General features: G+C 45.3%; 3 protein-coding genes across 3 annotated transcripts; all 3 read right to left on the minus strand.

The window, feature by feature from the left end:
• Positions 1-3,672: 3,672 nt before the first annotated feature.
• KRTAP29-1 (keratin associated like protein 29-1) lies at positions 3,673-4,796 on the minus strand. The gene has a single exon (XM_002800519.3). It carries the CDS (start codon positions 4,794-4,796, stop codon positions 3,771-3,773), a length of 1,026 nt encoding a protein of 341 aa, XP_002800565.3. The 3' UTR covers positions 3,673-3,770.
• Positions 4,797-9,681: 4,885 nt separating this feature from the next.
• KRTAP16-1 (keratin associated protein 16-1) lies at positions 9,682-11,568 on the minus strand. Its single transcript, XM_001091085.5, has one exon. The coding sequence runs from the start codon at positions 11,233-11,235 to the stop codon at positions 9,682-9,684; it is 1,554 nt and encodes a 517-aa protein (XP_001091085.5). The 5' UTR covers positions 11,236-11,568.
• Positions 11,569-17,140: 5,572 nt separating this feature from the next.
• On the minus strand, positions 17,141-18,401 carry KRTAP17-1 (keratin associated protein 17-1). The gene has a single exon (XM_015119634.3). The coding sequence runs from the start codon at positions 17,873-17,875 to the stop codon at positions 17,561-17,563; it is 315 nt and encodes a 104-aa protein (XP_014975120.1). The 5' UTR covers positions 17,876-18,401; the 3' UTR covers positions 17,141-17,560.
• Between the last annotated feature and the right edge of the window lie 3,404 nt (positions 18,402-21,805).

The raw sequence follows: 21,805 nt of genomic DNA on the forward strand, positions 1-21,805 counted from the left end.
GCATGTATGTATGTGTGCATGTGTGTGGGTAGAAAAGGTACTGAAGGCAATAGCCATACATAGTTAGAAATAAGAGGAAAATACCTATCAGAAGACTAGAACAGATCTAGCTACTTGAACTGTTGAAATGATAAGCCCACCTGTATCTAGGGATTCAAGAAGCAGAATTACCAATGCTGACATTAGTCAATTCAACTATGGGTAGAAATTCTCCAGCTAGACATTTCCATGTTCAGATGCTAGATTTTGTTCTTATGGCCATCTCCCTCTTTTTTGACCCAGAATCTTCTTTCATGACTGTGACCCTTGCGATTCTGAAACTGGGGATAGAACCACTAATAATCTCTCTACAGCTCCAAAGTATACATCAGTGACAAAAAAAAAATGTGAACTATGAAGATTTGTGTTCTAGTTACTAAATTATTGCTGCTCACCTACAAGTACACCCTTCATTGCCTGCTCTATGATAATACAGAGGGATCCTATGAATATTTCTCCTTGGCCAGCTGACACAATGTTAAACCTTGTCAATAGAAAGGACTGGAAAGACACTGGGGGAAAGATGTATTCTCTCCCTGGCTTCTGTGTTCTTCACCAGGCACAAGCAGCACATGTGGATTCAGTGGTGACCAACTCTTGCAATGCACGTGGCTTTCCACAGAGCAAATTTCCAGCAAGTCCACCAGTGTGGCATCTCAGCAAACCTCACCACCATCCAGTGAGTCACAGCTGTGTTCTCTCCAACACAGTCTGGACTTCAGCCTGGGGGTGAGGGTGGGGAATTATCTTCCTATCTCAGACCTAGGAGCAGTAACAGATTTTAATACCTGCTATTCCTATATTTTTTAGTGTTCTCTTTACCTCCCACTAGCCAGTCCCCCTTTATCTCAATCCCCTGTAATAGTTAATAATTCTTTATATTAACCATCTGTGTACAAATTAATATATGGATTTTTCTCCCTCCTGATTAGACTCTGACTGATAAAGAATTGGTACTGGGAATGGTACCAGGAAGAAAGATTGATTTGGTCATACCCTTGGGCTTGAGCACAGTGCTGAGATTCTTGCCAGTGGGAAATGAAATGAAAATAATCCATATGGTGTAGCATCATGATTCATCAAGCCGTCACTTATGATTAATTGTGGCGAGGTACCAATCAAGTCAAGTGTCATGACAGTCAAATGGCCACTTGACCCTCATGGATGTAATGATGACTGTAAGGACTCAGGTGGTGCATCGTTTTGGGGCTTTTGAGTGCTGGCAGAAAGAAAATCTTGGGCCCAAGTCATTTAACCCTGAGTTCAAGTCACCATCTAGAGTTTCCATGACAACCCTAAAGGAATCACTTATTTCTTATAGCCACAGGGCCAAGATTTCTGAAAATCAAACACAACATTTATTTGTGTGAGATTAACTCTGAACCTCCCTTACAGTGGAAACAAGTAAACTGACCCTCCGCTGTCTTGAGAAGAGTGGTGTGCTCTTATTGAAAATCCTGTGATAACCTCAGCTAGAGTGGCCTTGAAACAGGATGCTTGCTCTCCTTAGAATCCACCACAACCACCCCTGTTGCCACGAGATTCATAACTAGAGTCAAATTTCAACATATTCTAAGTGGACAGGAGCATGCTACAACCCAGGAGAAACTTGCTTACACACCAAAAGACTTGCAAGATTTTACTAATACATATCTGCAGAAACCTGCAAGAACGTGTACAAAAAATAGACTTTTAAAGGTCTAGACCAAGGAAGGAGGAATATAACAACAGATTGACCCAAATTTGTTGATGTGATGGCACTCACTAGAGATTTCAGATTTATCACATTTAACCGTGCAACTGGAGGCAGCTAAAATAGCTTGTTTAATGGACTGAAACTTGAATTCAACAGTGATCTACATGTAATGAGGCTGAGATGCCAGAACTTCTCTAGCATGATGTGGAGGAGAGAGACCAAAGGCGCAGGGAAAGAGAACATTAGACTGCATTTACCATACGCAGTGTGCATCCCACAACTATGTTCCACATAAAAGCCTAGAAGACACCGCCTTCATTGAGAAATACATCAACAAGAGGAGTCCTTGAACAGCTTTGTGTTAGTTAACTCTTCACTGTAGGCCAGATGGTAGGGGCTGACCTCCTCCAAATGGACTCCCTGGTATCAGAGGGGAGTAGGGAATCCCAGAGCAGCAGAGAAAAGTTAGCAGTACTTACCCACCCCAAAAGATAAGGTAGGCACATCTACTGGGAAAGACAGGAGGAACAGACCAACCATCAAAGTACCTTGGCCTACGGGGCTCTTTGGCAGTGGCTCATTGATCATAGCGTCCCTAGAAACAAAATGTGTAGGTGGCCTATTAGAGCATAACTTGGTCTACTCAACAAACTTAGGGCCTGGTAGCCAAACATTGTGACTTGAGTTGTTGCAGTAGAGGGTCATGACCTTTCATGCAATTTTAGATCTAAATTATTTCACAGACACAGAACTCCTTGATTACAGGAGAGGCTGAATCCCCTGGAGGAAAGACCCTGTACCACTGCTGCAAGAAAACACTGTAAATCTTCCCCTAAGATTTCCCCAAAAGAAAATCAGCCTACCCATTTAAGTTCCCTTCAACTAATTGTTCTTAAAACTGTCTCTTAAAGTGTCAAAAAAGCAGCAAACAAACTGACAAAAAAATTCCAAAGAGTTTTTAATTTTATTTAAATTGGTAACTAGGTAAATTGATCGTTAAAATGAATCTTGGCCGAGCGTGGTGGTTCATGCCTGTAATCACAGCACTTTGGGAGGCCAAGGTGGGCAGATCACCTGAGATCAGGAGTTTGAGACCAGCCTAACCAACATGGAGAAATCCTGTCTCTACTAAAAAAAGAAAAAAAAAAAATTCAAAAATTAGCTGGCGTGGTGGCACATGCCTGTAATCCAAGCTACTCGGGAGGCAGAGGCAGAAGAATTGCTTGAATCTGGGAGGTGGAGGTTGCAGTGAGCTGAGATCATGCCATTGCACTCCAGCCTGGGCAATAAGAGCAAAAACCCATCTCAAAAAAAAAAAAAAAAAAAATTGAATTAACCCTAAGCAATTCTCCATGGCCAATACCTCATGTTTGTTTTCATCTGTGGCTTTCCAGAACCATTTTTGCTGTTGACTTCCTGTCTACTCACTGTGGGGAAAGTGAGCCCACTCAGCTCAAAAGAATCCTTGGTGCTGAAAATTTTGGAAGCCAGTAAACCGTTCGCCCTTACTCTCGTCCAGCGGGAGAATCTATAATCCTAGACACCAGCTACCCTTGCAGACCAATGCAGACCCACTGACTTAGATGACTCAAGCTCATTGTGCTCAAATGTGACCTGAAGGAAATCTACATAGGGGTGAGCGTAGGAATGAAAGCACTCCAAGAGTCTTATTTATCATACTTAACCAGTCACATTTTTATTAGCAGCTAGCAGCAAAAGGGTCTTCTGAAAGACCAGGCAGCATCAAGAAAGATAAACAAGAGAGGATTTGCTAAAGTGAAATGAATTGACATCATCAGGAAATGCAAGCAGCAGTGTGATAGTCCATGGTTGCTGAAAGGTATTCTTGGTTAAGAAAGATCTCTTTGTGCCTGGACAAGTTACCTGGTCAGCACCTGGAAAGAATGTGGAGGTAGACTCACGGTAAAGTTAGAAAGCAGGCAGCATTTGTACTCGGTGGGAGGCAGGCACCCAGGGATGGCTATGCATTTATAGACAGCGGCAGACCCTCAGAGGAGGTGTGAAGAGTGCTCCATTAACAAAGTGTTGCCTTGCAGAAGCTGGACTCACAGCTGGATTGGCATGAAGTTGGCAAGCAATTGGAGGCACCACTGGGTGATGTGCCTAAACCAGTCACACAGCAAGCTGATTTGCAGCCACTCTGGTTATAGGAAGTGGGTCCATCACAGGTTGGTTGGCCAGAAATCACAGTGTCACAGGAAGCTGGTTTGCAACAGTCCTTTGCGGAACAAGGGACCTGGCAGTTAGCCACTGGCTGGTAGATGAAGCATGTGGAAGCAGCCGGTTGGCTGTGAAGTGGCTGGCAAAGGGAAGGCACGCAGCAAGTAGTATTGCAAGAACTGAACACACAAGTCGATGGCTGGCAGGAAACAGGCATGTAGAGGGCTGATCGGCAAGGCTTGAAAATATAGCAGATGGGTTGATAATAAGTTGATTTACAGGGCTGGCCTTCACCACTGACGGGTTGACATGAACTTCCTTGGCACCCAGTTGGTTGGCATGGACTAACTGTACAGACGGTTGGTAGGCAAGAAGTTTCCGGACAGGAGGTCACTTCAGAGCAGGATGGCTGGCAGGATCCAGCATCACAGCAGACTGATTGGCCACAAGCTGCCTGACATGATCCAGACATGCAGACAGATTCCTGGCAGGATTTTTGCTGGCAGGGACTGGCATTGCAGCACTTTTCCTGACAACAAGTAGATTCCGAGCAGGATGGCTGACATGAGCTAACCAGACAAGGAGGCTGACCAGTGCCAGACTGATAGCAGGCTGCGTGGGAGCACATAGGTTGGCAAACAAAACCCACACAAGATGTTGCTGGGATGCAGGTAGGTTGACACGAAGCAAGATCACAGCCACTTGGGGCACCAATGGATGGCTGACAGCTTTCTTGGCATGTGACCAGTTGCCACGTTCTGCTGTGGCAGGAACTAGGCAAACAGAGAGCATGCCGAAAGTCGCTTCTAATTGGGTATGTGGTGATGGTGGGCACAGCTGGAATGGCTGTGGTGTTTCCAGGACAACAGCTGTCTGCCATGGTGCTGGTGCTGACCTTTCTGGGAAGTCGCAAGCTCAGTATACCTGCATTTGAAAGACATCCGATACAGAGGGGCTTTTATAGTCCTTCACTAGGGGTGGTGGCACAACATGCAGCATCTTTCCTTGTTATTGTTTTTACTCACTTGCATGCAAACATCTGATTAACAGGCTTCAGGAGCCTGGGAGATGTTGTTCCAGCTTTGAAAATGTGTCTGTTGAGTCGGGAGTTCTGCACTGCATTTGGATTCGTTGACACTGCGCCTGCTCTTGGATGAGCTGTCTCTTTTACAGGCTGCTCCCCAGCCTTACTGAAGCAGGCCTTTCCTGGCACTAACCTTTCATCAGGAGGCCTCTACCAAGCCAGAGCGGCCCTGCTCTTCCTCCAGGAACGCAGCTTTGCGCTGTTCAATCAGAAATGAAGCCTTGACCCAGTTTGGGGAGGGGGTGTCAAGACGGGAAATGGAAAATTAGTCCATGGAACCCAGGGACACTTAAGTGTCTCCACCTCTTTTTAAAACCTTCCCATTTAGCATTCCTGAAACTTGTTTACTGTACTATTACTAATAATAACAATAGAAATGGCTTTCATTTATTGCATAGTTACTAGACCAAGCCCTTGACTGCATTTTTCATTGGATCCTCACAATGACTTTAGTAAGTATAATTGTCATCACTATGTTAGAAGTGGCAAAAAAAAAAAAAGTAATAAATACAGAAGAAACCAGGTTTAAAACGAAGTTAATATTAAAATGTAAAACTTCATTGGCCTTTTTAGGAAGCCTAAAATCTCCCCCAAATTGGTTCCTCTCAATATTTTTTTAGAACAGAAAAGAAAAAACTGGAAGAAGTGGCAAAACTAACTCATAGATTTTAAATCATGTTCCCAAAATTATGCAAATGATAAGGCATAGAAACAAAATTCAAACCTAGCTTTGTCTGACTGCCAAACCCCTAATGTTAACCACCTATAAGACTCCCTGATTCTGGGGAGGCAGGGAGAGGGCGACACTGATATAGTGGCTGCAGGCTGACACTCCTATGGCAGCAGGCCGGCTCGTGGGCAGGTTGCCCAGGCCCCACCCAGGGGATCCTCCGCCCATTCCAGTGACTGTAATCAGCAGCTAGACCACACTGGTGTGAGTACTTACCTCTGCTTATCAATACACTCAAACACAGTCTTTTAATTTTGGAAATATAAAAAACTGCCAAATATTTCATCGAGAAGGATCAAACCCACCCCAGGGCATCAACAGCATATGAATTCTATACAAATAAAAACACAACAGCCAGAAGTGATAATAAAAAAAAAAATCACTGAAAAGTGGTGTTAACGTTAAACCAATCTCTTCCAAGAGGAATTCATGAGGGACTTTCTTGGCCCTTCTGCTTTTCCTCTGGGCTTGTCCTGGCTCCGCATCACCAGCCAGGTCCAGTGTTCTACACCAGCCAACGTCCTGGCCTGGTTCATGCTGGAGCGCATGACGGAGTGGAAAGATCATGGTGCGGGGAGCCAGATGGGGCTGGCCTTGATTTCTGGGTCTGCCACTAACTCAGTCTGTTGGATGTGTTAGCTATTTACCTAAGTCTCCAAAGTACGGCGATTTCATCAACTGCATTGCCGTGTCTCAGATTCTTTTTTTATGGGTGTTTGTTTGTTTTGGTTGCTTCACAAATTATTGAAAATACTGGAAACGCTGGAGGGTACTTTGCAAACCCCCAGCTACAAAACGCCTTCTCCTTGGCACCCTCCTCACCCTCATTTTAAAAAGAAGAGAAACGTTTTTGATCAGAACAATGTCTGGAAAACCTTCTCCCCTGTCATTGAAACGCCTTTTTCCCCACAATTGGTTTCTATGTCACACCATGGATCACTTCTTTTGCCCTCCTTCTTGTCTCTATTCATGTTGGCATCTTTCAATCTGCAAGAATCCATGCACCGTGGTTTATTGCTGAATATTTACACCCCAAAGCTCTTCATCTTCCCAAAGGAAGTATTTAATACTTTCAGTCTTACTAAATATGTCAATCAAAATGGGAACATGAGTATAATTGAAAAATCACATCAACTTCAGTCCAATATCCTATACCACTTTTATAGTTTTAAAGCAATCCATTCTCCATCCATTTTTCTCTAAGTGATTCTGCTCTTGTTTTCTTTCCTCCTAAAGGAACCTCTCAATCGCAAGAACAGCTGTCTTGCTGTAGTTCAAGGCACTAAAAACACGCAGTGTATCAACAAAGACACCTTGTGACCACATTGAGAAATATGATGATCCACACAGAACCTAGGCTTTGGAAATAATTGGGTTTTAGTCATTTGCATGTTACTTATTAGCCACGACAATCGTGAATTTTATCACTCCTTTCATATATGTGTGTGTGTGTATATATATGTATGTTTGTGTATGTGCGTATGTGTATAAAGGCATGTATACTCATACATATGTGTGCCTGCGGTTTTTGAACAATACACTCACGTATGTTTGAGTGTGTGTATATATATACACACACATTATATTAATATACATAAATATATACACACGTATGGTTTTCCGGAGCTTGTTTATATCAATCAACATTATGTTGGTAAGATTCACCCATGCTATTGCATGTCCCCGTGTCCAGTCATTTTCACAGTATGATATCCCATTGTGTGAATATACTACAATTTACTTGTCCATGGATGGGCACTTGGATTGTTTGTCCTTCAAATTCTGCATCTTATGTACAGGGAAAAAATAGGAGAGAATACATATTACTTCACAGAATTGCTGTAATCCGTATGAAATACTTAGTCCAGTACTTGGTACAGAGGTTCAAAACCCTAGCCAACTCCTCTCTCTCTCTCTCTCAGCTGTTTTTTTGTTTTTGTTTTTTTAGACAGAGTCTGTCTCTGTCACCCAGGTTGGAGTGCAATGGCGCGATCTTGGCTCACTGCAACCTCCTCCTCCCGGGTTCAAGCAATTCTCCTGCCTCAATCTCCTAGTAACTGGGACTACAGGTGTGCGCCTCCACGACCAACTAATTTTTGTATTTTTAGTAGAGATGGGGTTTCACCATGTTGGCCAGGCTGGTTTTGAACTCCTGACCTCAGATGATTCGCCCGCCTGGACCTCCCAAAGTGCTGGGATTACAGGCATTAGCCACAGCATCCGGCTGGCCAGCTCCACTCTTGACTCTGGAAGGAGACAATGATAAATCCCAATGGCTTGATGAGACAGTAACTCCAACATCAATGTGGTAAGTTTTGCTTCTGACTTTCTCCCTCTGCCATAGTCTGACCCAGTGATTCTCAAACAGGGGTGATTTTTGCACTCCCAGGCAATGTTTGGCAATGTCTGGAGACATTTGTGATCATCACCCTCAAGGGATGCTACTAGAATCTGGTTCATAGAGGCCAGCGATGCTGCTTAACATCCTACAATTCACAGGACAGCCATTACAACAAAGAATCACCCAGCCCAAAATGTCAATAACACTGGAGTTGAGAAGCCCTGGTCGACCCTCACACTGTGCTCTTGATGACTCAACCTGCACCTTGAGGACAAGGAATAGGCCTCCATTCTGTGCAGTAAGTGTAGGGAGTGACTGCTTTGAAGAGACTCTGTCCTTGGAGATTGTAAGATATGGAATTTATCCTATGAGTGTCTTGGAGGAACTAGGAGAACATAAACAAAATTCTCACACAAGAAATCCAAGTTACCCAACCTTCTCTGCTGTAAGTATGATCTCTGATCTCCACTTATTTTTCTTCCACTGTGGACCCAAAAACAATTGGCTTCCTTTCCTCCCTGGCCTCTCTATATCCAGAACCATGTTCTTCCATTGAGTTCTCCACACCAAGGCCAGAGGAATGTTCCAAAACCCAGTGCTCTTCCTGTCACCTCCCTGCATGCAGCCCCTTGATGCCTTCATGTCAGCCCTGCAACAAACCCAAACACCTCTGTCTAGCATGCAAGGCCCAACATAGACAGATCACTGTCTACAATCTGACCTCGTGGCTCATTCCTCAAAGAACAACTCTGCCCACGCCTCACCTAATGAACAATTTGCTCTCAAGCCCCATTCACTTGTACATGTCTCCTTTGCCTAGAAAACTTTTCCTTTCCTGTTTGTAGCCGGTTGATTCATGCTCGTACTGAAAGACTCGATGCCAGTATCACATTCTCCAATAATTCTTTCCTTGTTCCCCCACCACGCTCTGCTGAGTTCATGGTGCTCTGTGCTTATCTCCGAGTACTTGGCACAAAGGAATGTCATAATTGTCTTGCTGCCCACCAGAGAGTGAGCTTCTTGAGAGCAAAGACTGAGACTTCTGTTTATCCTTAGAGCTAAACACAATCCCTGGCACCTAGCTGCTATCTAATAATGCCTGAGGGATGGGTGGGTGGATGGATGGTTGAATGAAGCTGCTGTCGAAGAAAAAGCAAGTCACCGATGAGACTATGGCATTAATGGAAGAGCAAGGAGAACAGCAAGTCGCTTCAGCTTAACCACCTTTATTGGACAGTTACATGTTTTACTTGATTGGAGAAGTCCCTAAGGAACACAAGCATGCACAGCAAGAGAGCACATACGTGGTGACAGAAAAGACTACGTGCAGGAAAGAGACCTGAGATGATGTGGCAAAGCAGTTCTTCTCAGCTTAATTGCAGCAGAAGACAAGAACCTGGAATGTCTCCCTCTCACTGTCCAGAAGGGCTTCATTTCAGTGATCAGGATACTGACATTTCTGATGAGTTCTTTGAGGTGTAAGCAGATGGTGAGTAACAGTGCAGAAAGAAAGAGCTCCTAGCTAAGTCATAATGAGCTTTGGGGAGGACAGTGTAGTTTTGTCTCTAGCTGGTGGCTTGCTTTGCAAGAATTGGGGAGCTGAAGCCAGTTTAGCAGTTGGCAGGCTTGCTGGCAGCAGGCTGAGCTGCTGCAGCCTCACGGTTGGTTGGGCTGATGGGTTTGGCCTCAGTGGGCTGGCAGGGACCCTCTTCTGAGACATCCGCCTTGCAGGGGGTTGAGTCAACACAATCCACTTGGCTGGAAGTGGATTTTTTGCAATCCCGTTTGCAAGAGTCGGACTCAGTGCAAGACGGGCGGAAGCAGACTGGGCGGTAAGAGTAGGAAGTGACACAGGCCGGGCGGCGCAGGATGGAGTAGCATGGGCGGTAACAGGAGGGACGGTAGGAGATGGATGTCACATATGGCTGCCTATAGGTGAAGAGTCCAGAGCAGATTGGGCGGCAGATCGGACGGGAGACCGGGCGGTAGGAAACCGTAGCACTGCAAGGCTGTTTGCTGGAACTGGGTATGTAGAAAGTCCTAGGACAAGTTGGTCGGCAGATGGCAGATGCAGAAGACCCTGGACGGCAGGAAAGAGGTCGGCAGGAGGTAGATGGGCAGGAAACTGGCTCAGGGCAGACAGAACGACAGCGCTTGACTACATAGCAAGTAGGTTGGCATGGACTGGGCACACAGACAGCTGGTGAGCAGGGGCTGGGCTCAGAGCAGATGGGTTGGCAGATACTGGAGACACAACAAGAAGGCTCTTGGCAAGTGCTGGGGACACAAGATGGCTCGCACGGGCTCTGAACACAGCAGACAGGGCGGAGGCAAACTGGCTCACAGACCAGAGCCACACAGGTGGCTGGCTGGCAGATGCTAGACTCTGAGCAAGATGGCTCACAAGGGCTGGGGTCACAGCAGACAGCCTGGCAGCCACTGGTCACAGAGCAGGTAGGTGTCGGGCACACCGGCTGACAGCAGGCAGGCTCACAGACCACAGGTTGGCAGGAACTAGGCAGGGTGCAGACAGCTGAACAGCAGCTGGGCTCACAGACAACTGGCTGGCAGCAGCTGGATTTGCAGAGGACAGGCTGACAGGAAGTGGGCACACAGAGGACTGGTTGGCAAGAAGTGGTCTCAGCGCATACAGGTTGGCAGCAGCTGCTCACGGAGCAAGAAGGCTCACAAATAGCAGGCTCACAGCACACAGGTTGAGCACAGCTGCTCACGGAGCAAGAAGGTTCACAAATGGTGGCCTCAAAGCACACAGGTTGGCAGCAGCCGCTCACGGAGCAAGAAGGCTCACAGGTGGTGGCCTCACAGCACACGGATTGGCAGCAGCTGCTCACTGAGCAAGAAGGCTCACAAATAGCAGGCTCACAGCACACAGGTTGGCAGCAGCTGCTCACAGAGCAAGAAGGCTCACGAATGGCAGGCTCACAGCACAGGGGTTGGGCACAGCTGTTCACAGGACAGGAGGGCTGACAGCACTGTGGTCCACAGCTGGATGATCCGCAGCTATCTTGACAAGTCACCAGCTGCCATGTCTGGCTCTGGCAGGAACTGGGCAGGCAGATGGGGCCTCCACAGCTCACCTCGGTGGAGCAGAGAGAGATGGCTGGCACGGAGAAGCATTTCCTAGAACAGCAACTACCAGACATGGTGGAGGTGGCCGTGCTTCCTTGTGCTGAGTGCTGAGAGGTCGCTGCCTGACTGTGACAGCTCCCTGACGCCCTCACTTTTATATCCCCTCACTGGCGTGTTCTGTTTGGGACTCCTGCATCTTTTCCTCATTGTTGTTTGAGCCAGTTTGCAGAGGAACATCTTATTATACCACCGTTTGTTGATCTGGAAGCTGTTTATCTACCCATAAAGAAGCTGTTTATTTATTGATGTGCTAAATTTGGGATCCTCAGAGCTACAGATAGTCTTGGAAGAAGCACCCTCACCTCCAAACTGGATGATCTATGTTTCTGAGCATTGTGAACAGGGAAAGAAGAATGAAACTTATAATTTATCCACCTTCTAGTCTTCCATACAAGGCCCTGGGTTGGGTTCAGAGGATGCCACAGGAATAAGACCTATTCACCCATTCTCTTGAATCTTATTGTCTAGTGGGCAGATAAGCATGCAGACAAACTCACTGCAATACAATGATAAGTTCAACAACAGACATACAGAGATTAATTGAGAGAAGAGGTGATGAATTCAGTTGGGAGAAGAACAACTGGACTGGATTTTAAATGACTGCACCTCACAGCAATGATCTTACTTAAAACCACCAGCAATCCCACGAGGCAGAGATTTTTCTCCACCATGAGAAATGAATAAATGGGCCAGGAACCATGGCTCATGCCTGTAATCCCAACACTTTGGGAGGCCGAGGCAGGCGGATCACCTGAGGTCAGGAGTTTGAGACCAGATTGGCTAACAAGGCGAAACCCCATCTCCACTAAAAATACAAAAATTAGCCAGGCAAGGTGGTGCACAACTCTAATCCCAAATGCTTGGGAGGCTGAGGCAGGAGAATCACTTGAACCTGGGAGGTAGAGGTTGCAGTGAGCCAAGATCAAGCCACTGCACTCCTGCCTGGGTGACAGAGATAGACTCTGTCAAAAAAAAAAAGAAAGAAAGAAAGAAAGAGAGAGAGAGAGAGAGAGAGAGAGAGAGAGAGAGAGAGAGAGAGAGAGAAAGAAAGAAAGAAAGAAAGAAAGAAAGAAAGAAAGAAAGAAAGAAAGAAAGAAAGAAAGAAAGAAAGAAAGAAAAGAAAGAAGAAAGAAAAAGAAATGAAGAAATGGGGGCAGAGGGTCAGAAAGTTTCAGTCACTTGCTGAAGATCACACACAGCCTGTCCCTGATCTAAGGCTGCTGTCCCTCCTTCTCACCAACCTGTCCAGACCTACCTTTCTCAGAAGACTTCGTCAAAGTCACATACCGTCGGCTCAGCCCACCGCCATCCTCCATGCTATCCCATAAGCATAGAACATTGGCTTGACCTGTCCCTGGAAAGCATGTGACCCAGCCTTTCTGCTCCTCCTCAAGCATTCATTAGACCTCCAGGGTCTTCCTTGCTTTTAACGATTTTGACAGTTCCTTTAAAAAAAATTTTTTTTAAAGTCTCCAAGACCCAAAGGGTAAAGAGTGAAAACAGGAGACTTCTCAGGTGTGTCTCTCAAAGACTTTGTAAACAAGAGACTCGTCTTTGCTACTCTTGAGACAGATGAAGGGAGAAATGAATCGTAGGTTTCTGAACACCAGGACTTAACATCTTGCTCAGTGAAGGGCCTAGTTTTCCTCCACCATGCGTTTTCATCAACACAAAAGGCAGGCTCTTGCTTGGAAAAGCTGAGGCATTCTGCCGTCCATTGTGCCATCCATTCATCCCTCCCTTCATTTATTAATTCATGCAATCATTGACTCAGTTTCTCTTTTATTTCTGCACTCAATTCAGCCAACACTGGGTTCTGTGTGATGGATACAAAAAGAGTGAGTTGCAATTCTGGCCACAAGGAGCCTAAGTTTAAAAGAGAGATAGACACATCTATAAGCAAGTATGGTACAGACTGCAAGTGTTGTGAAAGAGGGATGCAGGGGGTGGATGCAGCAGAGAGAGATAGCTGGCATGGAGAGGCATTTCCTAGAACAGCATCTGCCAGACATGGTAGAGGTGGCCATGCTTCCTGTGAGTGCTGAGAGGTCACTGCCTGACTGTGACAGCTCCCTGAGACCCTCCCTTTGGAGGCACCCAGGAGAAATATTGACATGGTTTTTGGAGGCTGGGCATGGTGGCTCACACCTGTAATCCCAACACTTTGAGAGGCTGAGATGAGTGGATCACTTCAGGTCAGGAGTTCGAGACAAGCCTGGCCAACATGGAGAAAACCCGTCCCTACTAAAAATACAAAAATTACCTGGGCATGCTGGCATGTGCCTGTAATTGCAGCTACACTTGGGAGGCTGAGGCAGGAGAATTGCTTGAACCCGGGAGGCAGAGGTTGCAGTGCACCAAGATGGCACCACTGCACTCCACCCTGGGCGACAGAGCAAGACTCTGTCCCAAAGAAAAAGAAAAAAAAAAAAAAGACATGGTTTTTGGGCAATTAGAGAAGCCTTTGCAAGTAAAATGAAGGCTCAAAGAGAGTGGACAGGGCTGGGCGCAGTGGCTCACGCCTGTAATCCCAGCACTTTGGGAGGCCGAGGCGGGTGGATCACGAGGTCAGGAGATCGAGACCACGGTGAAACCCCATCTCTACTAAAAATACAAAAAATCAGCCAGGCGCGGTGGTGGGTGCTTGTAGTCCCAGCTACTCAGGAGGCTGAAGCAGGAGAATGGCGTGAACCCAGTAGGCAGAGCTTGCGGTGAGCCAAGATCACAACACTGCACTCCAGCCTGGGCGACACAGCGAGACTCTGTCTCAAAAAAATAAAAATAAAAATAAAGAGAGTGGACAAAAAGGGGGTCATAAAGGCAGGAAAAGGATAAGATGTGGAAATCAAAGACATAGAGCACATTACATTTGGCAAGCAGCAAATGATTCAACATAGCCAGGATGAAAAGCAGAGGGGATAGGAGGGAAAAGCAGTGGGGCTAGAGGGGTTACTAGGCACCCAATCATGAAAGGTCTTGTGGACCATGATTAAGAAGTTGTGTTTTTTTAATGATAATAAGGGTTTAAGCAGGGGAGTAACTTGATTGGGGTTGCCCTTTCAGAAAGATGTGTGCCCTCTCTCTGGAGGTGGAGAAGGGAGGGTGAGGGCAAGTCTGAAGGCAGGCAGACCATTAGGGGTCTGTGGCAGTTACTCAGAAGTTGCATGGCAACAACCTGAACTGGGCAGGTTCGGAGACCTGAGAGATGGGTTGTGGTGGCTGAAAATGGAAGATTAGGAACAGGGAGTGCCATTCTTTTAAATGTGGCTCTCAAGCAGTGGGCAAAGAGGACTTTTGGACAGGCCTGCAGAGGGAAAGGCAGAGCAGCCGCTGAGACCCTTCTCTTTTCCATTCACTTCTCTTCCTCAGCTAAACCAGCGGTGAATGGAAGTCTGCTCCACAAACAAATTTCTCATAAACTCTCTCAGCCCAGAAACCCATCCATTGTGCTGCAATGTTGTCTGTTCGAAGAATCCTTCCCTGCTAAATGAAAAGGAGGTCATTCAATGATGTAGCCCATTTCTACTTTATTCTTCTTTACAGCTCTTATCACCCCCTTGACCTCATATAAACACCATGAGGGCAAGGACCTTGTCTACACACAGATGTATACCCAGCACCCAGAGCAGCAGCTGATACATTGGAGGCACACAATTAGTATTTATTAAACGAATAAATGAGAACCTCTGTGGATAGCTAAGAAGGGCAAGCCTGTATCAGTAATTCAAAAATCACTACCTCTGCTTATGCATCCAGGAGGCATGACCATGAGCAATAGGATAATCAGCTGCTCTGAATCACAGCTACTCAATGCAGACTCTCTGGGCTCTGGACAGGTGCTTCCCATTGGCAGCTCCTGCTCTGGTTGTGGCTTTGTCTTGGGGGTTAAAGAACCAGTTCCTAGGAGGCCAATTCCAGCCAGAATGAAAATGGGTCAAATAGTAGAGTCTGAAACTGAGCCAGGGCAGAGTCAAATCTCAGGTTCTCTCCAAAAGAAGACACTAATAATACTGCTGGGTTCGTAAATGAAAGAAAAAAAATGAAAACACAATGACCTACCACTATATACCTGTTGGAACGGCTAGAAATAAAAAGACTGATAATATTAAGTGTTAGCAAGGACATAGACACTGGAACTCTCAGACATTGCTGGCTGGAATACAAAATGCTGTGGCCACTTTGCAAAACAACTGGGCAGTTTCATATAAGGTTAAGCAATCACTTACCATTTAAACAGCCATCCAATTGCTACATATTTATCCAAAATAAAACATACGTTCACTAAAAAAAAAAAAAAAATTTCTACGAGAACGCTCATAGCAGCTTTATTCATAATAGCCAGAAACGCAAAAGAATCCAAATGCCCGTAAGTAGGTGAATATATTTTTAATGTAGTTTATCTATACAATGGGATACTATTCAGTAGAAAAAAAAATGAATTATTGATGCCTGCAACAATAAATAGATACAAAACATGTTAGGCAAAACGAAAAAGAGTTCACACTGCATTATTTCTTTTATATGAAATTCTAGACATGGTGAAATCTATAGTAACATAAAGAACAGGTTGATGGTTGCCAGGGTCTGGGGATAGGGGAGGAACTGACTATAAGGGCAAACTGGGGAATTTTTGGGGTGATAGAAAGTTCCATAAAGATCTTGAGTGCAGTGGTGGTTACATAAGTATGTACAAATGTCAGATCACATCATACTGTTCAGTAAAAATGGGAACTTTTTATTATATGTAAATTATATTTCAATAAAGTTGACCATAAAAAAAGAAACAAAAAAAATTTTTAAAGAAAAAGGTAAAAGCAACATAATCCCAGTTTTTATCATAAATATGCTTAGAAAAGAGTCTGGAAAGCTTATCAGTAATAAACCGAGTGGTGAGCCTTCAGAATACTATTATTCTTTATATATTTTTGTATTTCTTCATTTTTCAAAGATCATTGCTATGCTTCTAATCAGAAAACAATTTTTCTTTGTCAAATGAAACATCACTTTGTAGGCATAAAAGTAAACGTTATTTTTCCAGGGCAAGAGCAAAATTAGTTGTATTCTACACACAGCTTAAGATCACTTTCAACAAGAGGTTGAACCAACTATCTTTTGAGTTTTAAGCTCCCAGGTAGACCCACACACCTCGGCTGGGCCGTGCCTAGCAGAGGTGTACTCACTCCCTGCTCCCTAGGACTCAGGCAGAAGACACATAGCTGGTTCCAGGTAAGACAACCTAGCACGGAAAAATGAGACTGGGCCGAGCATAAGGCTGGAAGAAGAGACTGTGCTGCGCAGAACATCCTCAGAAACTGTGAATTCACAAGCTTTGCCATTAGAAATCCTTTCCATTCAGAACCAATCTTGTTTTACCAACGCCTCCTCTCCGACTTTGCCAGAAAGTTCTGATCAAGCCTGAAGCCCTCCTGCAGAGCCATCCTAGGAGAACTGTAGTGCAGAAGAAAGCCATGCCCTTCAATCACCATTACATGTGGCCAGCATCAGCATTTGCCCAGGAGGTTTTAAAAACGCAGGTCCCGGGGAACTCTAGGCCCTAGAGCTAATGGGTAAAATCTCCAGTGATAAAACCCAAGGATCTATATTTTTAAAAGCTTTTCAGGTGAATCGCATGCAGCACACGGAAGCTTCTGTCTAGATCTACGGTTCTCAAACTTCAGTGCATAAGAATTATCTAAGGTTCTTGTTAAAAATACAGATTCCCAGGCCACGGTTGGGTGGATTCCGATTCTGTATGTCTTAGGGAGGGCCTCAGAATCTCCAGTTTTAACAAGCTCCCAGGTAATTCCGATGCAGGTGATCCAAAAACCACATTTCAAAAACCCTAAGGCAGATGCCAGAGTGAATTTTTCTAACCCAGTCCTCAGCAGGGAGATCAAGGAAGAGGCAAGAGAACTAATCAGGTTATGCCAGCATGCTCAAATTTATTAAGAGGATCACAAAGAAGGTAGACTTGTTTTTGCATCTCAGAAGCAGCAGAAAGCCAGGGCGAAGGATCAGTCCCAAAGACACCTTGAAGAAGAGGATGTCTTATAGTACAAGACATCGAACTTCACGTGAATCGATAAGTATTGGGGATTCACCCTTGAGCTTGGGGTCACTTTGCTGTGACCCAGTTTTAATGTTGCATCAGAGTACGGCTCTTGTTCTCAGTGCTTTGAAATACCAGAGCAGGCGTTGGAGAACAAGCTCTCCTCTGCAAATCAGAGAAAGGCAAGACACTGTCTTGGGGGCATGGAAGGTTCTGTACACGAGGGGCTGTCCCCCTGGAGCAGATGGAGGCTTTCGGTGGGACTGCATCAGTGGCGGAGGGAGAGGTCTTCATTTTGTGTCGCATACAGGTGTGGGCTGGCAGCACACAGGCCCACAGCACCCGGAGCCGCAGCAACTGGACCCACAGCAACTGGATCCGCAGCAGCCACCCCCGCAGCCCCCGCAGCCTCCGCAGCCTCCGCAGCCACCCCCGCAGCCAGATCCACAGCAGGATGATCCGCAGCAGCCGCCCCCGCAGCCAGAGCCCCCGCAGCCACAGCAGGAGCCGCAGCAGCCACAGCAGGCCGGCTGACAGCAGCACTCTTCACAGCAGTTTTGCTCCTGGGTGCAGCAGGTGAAGCAGTCCCCCGGGCAGCACCCCATGGTCCCGGCCTGTCAGCTCGCAGGTCAGTAACGCAGCCGGAGTTCCCCACGACTGACCGTGGCCAGCCAGTTGGACGGCAGCTTTTATATCCCCTCACCCAGGCACGAGGGACGGGATGTTTTCTTTGTTATTATTTGTGCAAGTTGCCATAAGACCGGCTCATTAACTGGCTGTTTGTTTTCCGGTCCTGAGTACCTCAACTCATAAAACGCCCCACTCCTGCCAACTGCTGTTTGTCCAGAGGGTAAAAATACATCTTCGAAAAGACCTGTCATCATGGCCAAGCATCTGCCAGCTGTCATTAGCCTAGGTTGAAGATAGAAGGGAGAAGCCGCCACAGCCTCTGGCTCTGGAATGAGGCGCTCACCTCCCACATCTTCCCAGGTTGGTGATGGACCCCATCTTCCATGGATGCTAGTCCTGGAAAGGCAGACCCGCAACAGCCGAATGCCCTGTTCCCCCTGACACCAGTGGAGGCTGCTGAGAAGGCCTGATCACGTGGCTTCTCCCAGGTGGAAATGGCATCCTCATCCCGGTTCATGTGAGCCAGGCAGGTGTTTGTGTCTGTGTGTGGTATGGGGAGTGTGCCACACATTTAGGCTTGGCCCGTGAGCATCAATCATGAGTAATAACTGCCCTGTGAAATGGAGAGAGACTCATCATAAAGCTGCAAGAAGCTGGTGAGGCACGGTCTGTCTTGGCTACGTGGTGAGCTGAATACTCACACGTCTCTCTAAATAGATGGAAAGAAACTGAAATCAGAACCTTCTACCCACCCCCACTCCAGCCCCAGGCCTTTCCTTGATGGGGAAAGGAAGAGATGCAGGAAGAGGAAGAAGAGGAGAAGGAGAGGAAGAAAGGAAAGAAGAAAAGAAGGAAGCAAGCAGGAAGGAGATCAGTAAATATCCAAAACCCTACATTAAAATGGGAATGTTAGGCACTTTTTTTAAAGAGCTCCAACCTTATAGACCATCTGGCAGAAGGAGAAATTAGAGTACAAAATACCCAGTGTCATCCCAAGGAATAAAATGCCTTTGGAAGGAGTCTAAAATCTATAGATGGTTCAGGTCCATGTGTAAATTCTGAGATGGGTCAAAATTTCTGTCTCTTTCTTGGACTTTGGTACCTTGTCTCCTCTTGGAGTGCCCATGGCAGCCCTGGAGCTGGAATACACAACATCTAGTAGGGGTGGAGGACAGAAGATAGGGGTGGGGTGAGAATGGAAGGAGGGATGAGAGTAAGGATCTGGATCAAGGGATCCAGTCCTTCCCTTTTCATTTCCCTTTCTTTTTCAGATGGGCTAGAAGTAAGACAGCCTCTAAGAAGGGCTAGAAGGACTAAGGACAGGGTGGGGGTCCAGAGGCTGAATGATGAATGGGTTACTTGGATCTGAGATGATACTCAATACTTCACAGGATATGAAATTTTAGAGCTGGGAGGAACCCCTGAAACATCATCTGGTCCAGGGATTTATGTCAGAATTGCCTAAAAGGGGGCCTTTTGAAAAATACAGATTCCCAAACTGTATTCCAGTCCTTATGATAAATCAAAATGTGTGCTTATGCGAACTTGAGAAGCTATATATTTTAAACTTTCTCAGGTAACTCAGGTTACATTAGGAAACACTGATATAATCTAATCCCATTATGACCATCACCGCCAAGCACTTGTGTTTTACAGAAGATGATACCAAGGCCCAGAGACGACACATCCGTGGTAAATTGGACCCATGGCCCAGATGTTCGCCCTCCTGGTCCAGTGTTTCTTCCACCATACCACGTCCACAGATGGGCACCTCCGAGTGAGCATAATACAGCAATGTCTATGGCAGACACGTCCTTTTCTTTTTTTTTTTTTTTTTTTTGAGACAGAGTCTCACTCTGTTGCCCAGGCTGGAGTACAGTAGCTTGATCTTGGCTCACTGCAACCTCCACCTCCTGGGCTCAAACAATTCTCCTGCCTTAGCCTCCCAAGTTTCTGGGATTACAGGCACGCACCGACAAGCCCGGCTAATTTTTGTATTTTTAGTAGAGACAGGGTTTCACCATGTTGGACAGGCTGGTCTGTATCTCCTGACCTCAGGTGATCTGCCCACCTCAGCCTCCCGAAGTGCTGGGATTACAGGCATGAGCCACCACGCCCAGCCGACACATTCTTTTACTTACTTACTTATTTACTTATTTATTTATTTATTTATTTATTTATTTATTTATTTTGAAAAGGAGTCTTGCTCTGTAGCCCAGGCTGGAGTTCAGTGGTGCGATCTTGGCTTACTGCAAGCTCTGCCTCCCAGATTCACGCCATTCTCCTGCCTCAGCTTCCCGAGTAGCTGGGACTACAGGCGCCCACCACCACGCCCGGCTAATTTTTTGTATTTTTAGTAGAGACGGGGCTTTACCGTGTTAGCCAGGATGGTCTCGATCTTGTGATCCACCCGCCCCGGCCTCCCAAAGTGCTGGGGTTACAGGTGTGAGCCACCATGCCCAGCCCGTATTTATTTATTTTAATAAGAGGTCAAGCATTCCCAGGATAAAAGGTACAAAAGAGTAGAAAGTCTTCCTCATCTTCCAGTGGCTCACCATTCAGTTCTCCTGCCTCTCACCCGCTCCCTCACTGCTCCCGTAATTACTTAACCCCTCTGTACCTGAATTTCTTCATCTATAAAACAGAAATTAGGATAATAATGGTGACAGTTTCATAGAGCTGTTTTGATTAAAGGAGTAAATATAAATGTATACATATTGAACACTTGGTTGTTTGAACAACTTGAAAATATAAATTATCAAACTTTTATATTTAACAATTGATATACTCATGAGCATTTACTCAGATTAAGTACAACATTCAGTGTACAACTCAAATTATACACTGTGATTTCAATTGTGTAAATGTACATGTCATGATGAGGACTTGAAGTATTCACTGGTGTTATTTTTCTTCTGCAATTTCTTTCACTGTTGTCTTTCCATACAAATTGGGCAGCAGTGGGGACTTTTTATATTTGCTGCCCCCAGGGTAAGGTTATTACTGTGTAAATGCAGAGAGAATGACTTAGGTCAATGCTTAGCTTATGCAATTCAAAGTAGACTTTTGCAATGCAGGGGAGTGGGTGGTCAGATGACCAGGTCCATCTAGCCTCCTGGATGGGGTGATGAGAGAATGCAGAATTTGTGAACTAGAGATCAGAGAGAACTCCAATATCTTAGTTGATGCCATGAGAGGGATGATTGGGCCAAGAGTAAGAGAGGGCCATGTATACTTCAGTAGATGCCCACCATGAACCTGTTGCCAGCCTTTTGAAGGCTATGAAATTTCCATTGCATTCAAACATAACACTCCTCAAAGCTCAGATACCACCTCCACATGAAGGTTGGGAGGGAGAAAACCTGAATGATTTCTGTGTTTACACAGAACTTTTTTTTTTTCCCCCATAAGCTGGAATGAGGGTTTGAAATAAGTTTAAGCAGTCCCAGAGAAAAATAAAGTTATATATTTTTAACATATCTTAGAACATGAATTTTGAAATTTATAACTAATATATGTTATCATATATTTATATATGTATATATCTTTATGGATACTTATCTACATTAATATAAATATGTACATGCAGATCTTTGAAAAAACACTAAAAGGAAAACTAAAATATTACCAGTAATGTATTTATTGTGACATGATAAATGATTTTTATTTTCTTCTCTTTTTTGTATTTTTTAGAAATTTGCAGTGTGTAGGTATGAAATTTATAATGTAAACATTTTATTAGTAGTAGTATTTGAACACAGTGTCAAAGGCAAATGAAAACCTGGGAACAACACATGTAACTCATAGATAAAGCTTGCTTTCATTTTCTACTTAACAAAGGATTTCCATCAATCAAAGAGAAAGACCAGCAACCCAATAGAAAAATTGACAATGGAGATGAAAAG

This window comes from Macaca mulatta, chromosome 16 (genome assembly GCF_049350105.2).
Source record: "Macaca mulatta isolate MMU2019108-1 chromosome 16, T2T-MMU8v2.0, whole genome shotgun sequence".
NCBI classification, from domain to species: Eukaryota; Metazoa; Chordata; class Mammalia; order Primates; family Cercopithecidae; genus Macaca; species Macaca mulatta.